This window comes from Mixophyes fleayi, chromosome 4, assembly GCF_038048845.1.
Source record: "Mixophyes fleayi isolate aMixFle1 chromosome 4, aMixFle1.hap1, whole genome shotgun sequence".
NCBI lineage: Eukaryota > Metazoa > Chordata > Amphibia > Anura > Limnodynastidae > Mixophyes > Mixophyes fleayi.
Window position 1 is genome coordinate 138817527 of NC_134405.1, and position 9411 is coordinate 138826937.

Consider the following 9411-nt stretch of genomic DNA (forward strand, 5'->3'; position numbering starts at 1 on the left):
AAATATGCATACTAAAGCCTTTAAAAATGTTAAGTGCTAGCTTTTGTTGATACTGTTATTATTACGTACCTAAAAGAGATTGGCCGTTGCTAGTGATTATTATGCATAGTAGTAATAAACATGCTTTCAATAAATTGTATGGTTTTTCACATTCCTAGTGATTACCCGACTGAACAATCAAGTTACCTTAGTTTAGTTTTTTCCCTGTTTTGCTGTTTTTTGTGTAGTCATATCACTGTCCTTGCTGTTGCCTTGTTTCTTGTAGCTTCAGTGATGAGCAAGAAGGTGGCAGAGAGCCTTTCTGCGCTGATCCTTGATGTAAAGTTCGGTGAGGCAGCTCAAAGTTCAACCATAGGAGATGCAAAGTCTCTGGCAAACAGTCTAGTAAGTTTGTATCCTAAATTTACTAAGATGCAAACATATTACAGGTATGTTTATCTGCATTACATGACCTTGGTCATTTTCATCTATAAAAATGAACATTTTTATTTAGATTAAGTGCATCTTTTTTCAACAGGTCAGTGTCGGAGTCTCTCTTGGAATCCCCACTATGGCTGTTATCACGAATATGGATAGTCCTATTGGCCGTTGTGTGGGAAACAGCCTGGAGGTGATAGAAGCACTGGAATGTTTGGAGGGTACAGGGCATGATGACCTCAGAGAACTAGTGACACGTACAGGTCAGCATAGAGGGATACAAAATTATGGAGTAAAGAGTTAGAATGAGTAGTGCATGAGTAGAATGAGTACTTTGGTAACAGTTTTATTACATCAACCTTTTCCTTAAATATTCATCTTTATTATTCCATTAAAAATATGTGTAATATAAAACTAACCAGTGATTTGTTTACAAAGTGTAAGTGTGTGTGATTGGACAGAAAGGTACGCTGAGGGTGAGAAAGTATTTCTTTATATAATAATATATATATAATATATAATTTTTTTAATCAACTGTCCTTTTAGTTGTATGTTAGTTGAGGTGTTACAATCTTACAATCTTGTTATTAATAGCAGACTAGGCAATTAGCCAGTTTATTATAATCCTTTTATATAGTAACAGACTATTCTCCAATATAGTAAGAGGATGATTATTATTACAACATTTAGTATTATTCAGGAAGAAAAGGTTCCCATTATTTAATCTAAGTGGAGTATAATAACCTTGCTAATTGCCTAGTCTGCTATTAATACTAAGATTGTAACACCTCAACCTATATAACATACAACTGAAAGGATAATTGATTAGAAATATGATATCATATATATAGATTAAGAAATACATTATCACACTCAGTGTACTTTTTTTTTTAAATCACAGACACTTACATTTTTAAACAATTCACTGATTTTTTTATACTTTGAATATTAAAATAGTTTTAAATGGAAGAATAATAAATTTTTAAGAAAAATATTATTGGATCAGTATTGATGTAAACAAATTGTTCCCATATTAGATGATAATCTGTTAAGTGTACTAATCATCCTCTTTACTCTTTAACTTGTGAGGTTTTGCGATGCTAGTTAAGTAGTAGCATCTCCCTGCCTGATATTAGGATATTTCTATTATTAAAATAAGTATTGACAAACTTTTTTCTTGTGCTTATGATGTGGTTGTTAATTTCAGTGACTCTAGTTAGTAAGCATTTGCTTACCTGTGCTTTTGGTTTATACTATGCAGGTATACAGCATATATAATACTGATTAATCTGAAGCCATACAGCCTGATGTACATACTACGGTTCAGAGCTGGCCGCTTCTTGAGATGCCTTTGGCTCAGAATATGGGTGTAAATACGGTATTTTTACAGGTGGCTTTTTTTAGTGTACATAATTAAAAGTCATCCAACTCAGCATCAGGCCTTTTGTCTAGAGTTCTATAGAGAGAAGACATTTTTTTCTCTGTGCCTAGGTGGCTATCTCCTCTGGCTTTGTGGTCAAGCTGATTCCGAAACAAAAGGGACTGAGAAAATTGCCAAAGTGTTGGGTGATGGATCTGCTTTGGAATGCTTCAGAAAGATGATGGAGGCTCAGGGGGTACAGCCTGACATAGCCAGGTCCCTGAGCTCCAGCAGTACATTCAGAACAGCATCTCACATAGAAGAACTGCTGGTGCAGAGAACAGGTCAGCAAGACTGTCTATTTCTATATGTGTACCAGTGGGTGTCCGAACGTGCATCAACTTATCCTCTTTTCATGTTTATCAGTTGATGTCAGTATGTGCACAGATTTTGTCTGTTTTATATGATTGTGAATCATTTAAAAAGGTAAAAGAAAACCTGAATCTACAGCTCCTTTCTGAAATATTTAAAATGATTATTTTAAAATGTTGATTATTTTAGAGTTACAGATTCAGAAGAAAAAGTTGACTCCTTGTTAGTGATTATATCTTATAGCTGTGATTTATCCACATAACCTGCTTCATGTGAGACGAAATGAAGGGTTCCACCCGAAACATGTCACATGAATAAATCACGGATACATGTTCACTTAGAAAGATTCACCGATTTTTTTTCCATAAATCTGCGATTGTGGTGTAGACCCTTGCTGGAACTTACCTAACATATTCTGAAGAGTGGGTAATTATTATCCCTTGGTATTTAACAGCTATACTTACCCATTGTGGGTTAGAAGAGCAGAGCTTTAGGACACCTAGGAAATACATGTGTTGCATTGTTTACTTTCAGCAAAAATCGCCCCCCCCCCCCCCCCCCCCGTAAAGATCGCTGCCCCCCTCCCTCCTCTCCTTACCTTGTCTCACCACCGCCGCCTCTCTGCTCCGTCTCCTCGCCTCCCCTCCACTCACTGACGCTAGTAAGTGGAGGGGAGGAGACGGAGCAGAGAGGTGGCGGTGGTGACAAAATAGCCTCTTCTCCCCCTCCCCATCCATCTGAATGCTGTGCGGCGGCCGTGACAGGTATGGTCAGCGGTCACCGCACAGTTTTAAAGTATTTCAGAATTCTGTGGCGCCCTCCAGAGCCCGGCGCCCTAGGCAAGTGCCTAACCTTGCCTACTGGGAGCGCCGGGCCTGTATACAGCATATATAATACTGACTACTCTGAAGCCATACAGCTTGGATTATTTACTAATCTCTGTATTTGCTTGGCTGAACTAGTGACCCTTCAATTACTGCACGATTTTGTAGATATAGGATTGCTTTGTGTTTATGAAGACATACCCATACTGTCCATTTTACATAGATCCATTTTTCATTACAGCATTTGGCTTGATGGACATATACCAATAATGTATTCATTGATTATAAATCTGTATAATTTGCAGATGATTTCACTAAATCTGTTCAGCATACTTTTGCTGATCTAAGTATTCCAGATAAGAGAGCTTTTTAGTTATTTATTTACACATTGCATCAGCTTAGAGGAAACATCGGTTGCTATTTTTTAAAAGCTGCTTTATCTGGGACAGTGCAGAAGTCTGACAGTCTTGTAGTGAGCAAAAATGTACTGTCCTTATTAGTGGACTCACACAAGCATGGCAGTGTTGCAAATTCAAAGGGAAATGATGATAGATGTATATTTCCTCAAAGGATTCCTGTGACTCTTATATTCCATGGACTACTATGGCAACTTACTTAAAAATATAATAATTACAACAACAGTTTGTTTCTATGTACATTTACAACACTGAATTAAGAGGTCTATATACTGTTTGAAAACTTAAATTTAATTAATTTTTCCCCATCTATACTCCTTATTAAATTAGAGCCCTTCTTTGCACTCTCTTCAGGTCTAGACCATCTGTTGTGTGAATTGGTGACCAAAATGTAACTGCATATTTAAGGTGCAAAGCAGTCCTCACCAGGGCCGGATTTACCATTAGGCAACCTAGGCAATTGCCTAGGGCCCAGCAGTCCCAAGAGGGCCCTCCCAGGGCTGGAGGTGAGACCACCCTTTAAAAATGCGCCGCTACTTATGGGCCAGTGCTATGTGCTTGCCCGCCCGGGCTAAAGTCTTCCAGCCAGCCCCTGAATAGGGGTATATGTTATGCTAAAAACTAAAGTGCTATGGATTTTTTCAGGAAGGGGGCCCCAAACCAGTATCTTGGCTAGGGCCCCATGTGGTCTAAATCCGGCTCTGGTCCTCACAGATGTAATGGATTGTCATGCCTTTCTGGTAATGTGACAAAAAATCATCCCAACAGAAAACTTGCAACCAGATCTAACATATACCCTTATTCTTACATCTGTGCTGAGCAGCCCCAACATTTATTTAGGTATTATACAATATTATATAACAATGCATAATTCATTCTGTGAGATCCTAAATTTCCTTCAACAAAAACACTCATAATATATTTTAAAAAGAATAATATATGGACCCTGAATCAGAACCTTCACATGACAAAAACATTACCTTCAATAATTAATAATGCAATTTGACCTATATAATGATGCACCTAAAATGTTTTGTAGCTCTAGTTGTGGTTTTTGAACATACCTTGAAAGACGCTCTTCTCCAATCCCCCCCCCCCCCCCACACACACACACACACCTATCCCTCCTTGATTTTTTAATATACCTCTAAAATCTTGAAATGGCACGCTGCCTATGTTCTATTCTTTGTATCATTTCTGTTTATTTTTGTATTATTGTTAGACTGTTCAACATTCTGTTTTGCTAGTTTCTATCATTTGTATATGTTGTCATTTCAAAATAGAACGTAGGGGGAAGAAAGAATACATTAAACAACAATATCATTATATCCATGAAGACATTACAACATGAACTGTAGCAGTGGTGATAACCAAGTCACTCATTTCTGGATCACAGACTCTAGAGTGTAATTAAGCCAATACTTTGCTCACTGGGCATTGGAGAATAACACCTCAGAATTCCTGGTAAAATTTCCTATTACAATATTTAGTTAAATGGTGTGGTAGGCAGTCAAAGTTACATATTTCACATGAAAGCTAACACAGCTGACTTACCTGTGTAATCTCATTTGTTCCTTTCGTATGGTCATTTCACCTTCCTCATAACCTCCACTCTTCCTGCGCTGGCTACAGAGCCATTCATCTTCTGGTTACAGATTTATGGCTGCCTCCTGTCCTTTCCCAATTATTAAATTAAGAACAATTTTATATATGCTAGTTTAGTGTAGTCATAGGAGAACTTTCCTCCAAAACTTCAAGCATTACATAAATGTCCAACATTGTTGTGTAGAAAGAAGAGACACACTGCGCAGTGTGTCTCTTCTTTCTACACAACAAGGTGGACTTGTAGGTTGCAGAGGCATCTCTTGTGAGCATAGGGTCGGCGAGCCCCCTGAAGTGTCCTGCACGGACCATCGTGGTGCAGCAGTGCAACAGTATTTGGTGGTGTGCTTTTGGCAAGGCTTCATAAACTGCTGACCATACAATAATAGAATTATTTAAGTCATAATTAAACATTTCATTGGTACAGTACTTATGGTTAAGTCGTGAGTCCCAATTTTGCTTGAACTTGCTTGTTGCTTAAATATTTATCATCCTTTAATATGATACATGTGAATTCAAAATGGCATTCAGTTCTTTTGCAGTGTTAAGCATTCATGTTACTTGTGTTAATTAAGATGACAATTCTAAATTGGCAAGGAGTCACTATTGCATCAAGATGTAAAAAAATCAAAGCCAGATAAGAGTAAATCAGGACACTTAATAGTTCGGAGATAATCCAGAATACTCTCTTCCAGAAACTATTATACTAACTACGAACACTAACAGCACCACCAGATGTAGTAAAATGATCCAATTTTATCACATTGGGCTTGGGCTTGATTCATTTTCGGACATATGTCCATTTTCATAGAGCATTTTGAGTAATTCCTCACTGCACATGCCCAGAACAGACATTACACATGCAATTCATGTCCAAACACCCATGACACTTCTGCCTACGGCTTTATAAGCGGAGTGGACGAATGTAGGCCGTGTACAGTAAGGGCGTTCTGACGCAGATGTGGCCTTTTCAAGTCCTGTGTTTGTCTTTAGTACGCTTATGTTCACCTGTATATTTTTCACCCACTACAGGTCAGATGTACATTTGGACTGATAGTGATGACTGACACAACATAGTATTTGATTTAAAATTACACATATGGGGGTCAGTAGGTATCACATAACTATATGCAACTAAGATATAATATACAAACGCATTGTATGTATAGTATGCATTGAAATATTATTTGTCATTGAATTTGCTGTTAACAGTTGTTGTTTTAATTTTTGATGACATTACACTTTTATTGAACATACACATTTATGTATACTGCAGTTTGTTTACATACGAAAATACACTTTAGCCAGAGGGTACTTACACCCACATTCAGAGCAAAACGTTACTTGACAAATGCTTAGATTTGAATACAGCCTGAACTATGCTCAAGTTGATGCTCTTTTTAAATATGCAACTTACGTGCAAGTTGTGTTCAAACATGAATTAGGCCCAATATCTCCAAAATCTGTTAGATACTATCCTGTATATTTTGACAAATGTCATGGTATTAAATGCCAGCAAAACAAAACTTTTCTCGCTGTCTCTAAGCGAATAACCTATTTTCATACTTTGCTAGACCGGTCCATTTCTTTTATCCATTGACTACCGTGATGTGTGGTGCCAGGCTCCAGTGTCAGAAAATTGCCTTGGTTTCCCATGTTAGAATAGGCCACTGATATTCATCTTTAGTTCCTTGACTGAGGCAAGAGACGTTTAAGACTAATTTTGACCTGCTGGTTACATAACATTTGTCAGTCATCCAATTCCACGGAATTGCACAAGCCAGGAAGAATGATTCATGAGCAAATGAATACATTTCAAGGTACCCACCCACTTTCTGCTAATTGGAACGGTTTCTGTAAAAGAGAGATGTGACTACTTCTGTAGGGTCATGCACATGGTGGAAACAGTAAAAACATCACTTTAAAGTCCAAGCTACTGCAACTTTTGTTTTAGTTGGGATTTGTATTTAGTATTGTCCTTCTTGTACTCAATAATTTTAATGTTATATTGTCGTTAGTTATCTTGTCAGAATAGAGAACATCTATGAAAATGACATTTTTTTTAAAAAACAAAAAGCAAACAATCATTTTCAGATTATTTCTCTCCACCAATGGCTGCTCTACTTCATCTGTACTGTAAAAAATGCATTAACATATATTTTTCCCCAGAACAGACTGACATACTACATGTATGTCAGTGTCAAACCAAGAGATTGATGTAAAAAAAAAAAAAAGATATTTAAATCCTGTGCTGTTTTCTGTGGTGGGGACTGTATCTTCTGACACACTGACAAGAAATGGCAGCCAACTCCTGATTGGATGTGTCCATCTCCATCTAATCACTTTTGTCTCCCATTTATAGCCAGTGTGTTAGATCTTTTGGTGCATATAGATAATTGCAAAGTCTGACACCAGAGTTTGTGGTTATAGCAAGTCCCAGGACCCTGCTGAAATTAGGTTAATATAAGGTGGTAATTGCTGTAAGGAACTTTTATTTTATTTTATTTTTAAATTTGCTTAAATCAAGAAATTGACTCCACTTGCTGTGTAGTATGAAAAACAATATGGAATTCATCTAGAGATCAGAATCACAGCGTTTATTTTCTTATAGGAACGGTAGAGTTCATCAAGGCCAGACCAATTGCCGAAATCCTGAACACACTTGGAGCTGGAAGGAGCAAAGCAACAGATGTCATTAACCACAGCATTGGGGCAGAGATTCTTGTGAGAATAGGACAGCATGTAGAGCAAGGTAGGAAACTAAACCAATACCGAAGGGTAGATGTATTAAACCTTTTAAAAAGGTAAAGTGGGGGTGTTGCCCATCGCAACCAATCAGATTCTAGCTATCATTTATTAAGCATATTCTAGAAAATAACTAGAATCTGATTGGTTGCTATGGGTAAAACATCCACTTCTTCTTTTTAGAAGGTTTAATACATTTACTCCCAATAGTTTGAGAGAATCAGGTTTAATGTGTTTACCGTATATATTTGGATACATTTTAAATTGCTGCAGTTTGCCCTTTTTATCTAAAGGTGAAGCAAACACTTGTGTCTTCCAATCTATTCCTCCTTACACAGGATCGCCATGGATCAGAATTCATTACGAGAACCCTCTTCTTCAGGACAAGCAGAGGCAGATACTACAGAATGCTCTTTGGATCTCAGATCGTCCTGTTTTCAAACCTCCATCTCTTATCAGGGATGTCATCCATTCCCAAGGCACAAAAGAAGAGATTGGTGCCACTTCGTAGAGAGGGAGAGATCAACTGAGTAAACAATACTTGATATTTTATCCCATTTAAAACGTTTTGTAACAAAGCCAAATGACAATTAAGTATATAAAGTAAGATTTATAATTTTTAAAACTAATACTTATTGTAGTAAGACAATATAAAATATTTAAGAAATGCTATTAGATTAAAATGTATAATATGTAATTATAAAATCCTTTGTTTGACATTATCATGTATTACCAGTGGTAGTGAACAATGGCACTTTAGCATTTAGTGAACTGTAATTCTGATCAATCTCTGGGAAACGGATGGGTTACAGAAAATTGCTTCCAATAACCCAAAATCAATATTTTGGTGTTTACATTCCATATATAACAATTACAACTTTGTTTATATTTTTGTATCATTTTATTATGCATGGCATTAAATACAATTATTTTGTTTGGTTAATGTTCTGCTAAAAAGATTGAAAAGAACTGTTAAGACATACAGGAAAAACAATGCTTAATAAAGATTTGCAGATTTATTTTGGCAGTAATGTGAGGCACAATTTAAATTTGTCATTTTGTACATATGCATTTATATAATAACAAGCCGTTATTATTATTATTAATATTATTATCGTTTATTTGTAAGGCGCCACAAGGTTTCCGCAGCGCCGTACATGGTACAAACAGTAGACTATACAGGGTAAAACAGTACAGAACAATAAACACAAAGTACCAGTACTTCAGAAACTCCAGGCAGGCAGATACAGTAGAGACGGAGCGGAAGAACAGGTATGGAGACAGGAGGGAAGATGGGCCCTGCTCATAGAGCTTACATCCTAAGGGAAGGTAAACAGAATCAGGTACATAAGGGAGCCAGTGAAGCAACGGGGAGAGAGAAAGGGGGCAGGGGAGAACCAGAAGAGGTGAGAGGTTAACTGGATGGTTGGTAAAACAGGTGAGTTTTAAGTGCGAAGGGGGGCAGCACGGGAGAAGTCTTGGATTCTAGAGTGGGAAGAGGGGATCAGAGTGGAGGAGAGGTGGCGATCATTGGCCGAGCGCAGGGAGCGGGCGGGAGTGTGAATGGAGAGGAGGTTAGAGATGTAAGGGGCAGTAGACTGAGAGAGAGCCTTGTAAGCCGTTACATCTAAATAGAATCTAAATGGGGATTACCTGGGACACGAAGGGTAATTTT

The 9411-nt window shown here is 37.4% G+C and overlaps 1 protein-coding gene across 1 annotated transcript in view; it reads left to right on the top strand.

Annotated features, from left to right (window-relative positions):
• Nucleotides 1–8755, top strand: part of TYMP (thymidine phosphorylase) — a 33610-nt gene extending 24855 nt beyond the window's left edge. Inside the window, 6 exon segments of the mRNA XM_075208474.1 lie at nucleotides 266–384; nucleotides 518–680; nucleotides 1909–2121; nucleotides 7603–7743; nucleotides 8075–8232; nucleotides 8234–8755. Of these exon segments, the coding sequence (XP_075064575.1) occupies nucleotides 266–384; nucleotides 518–680; nucleotides 1909–2121; nucleotides 7603–7743; nucleotides 8075–8232; nucleotides 8234–8266 (827 nt within the window). The 3' untranslated portion in view covers nucleotides 8267–8755.
• Nucleotides 8756–9411: the final 656 nt, after the last annotated feature.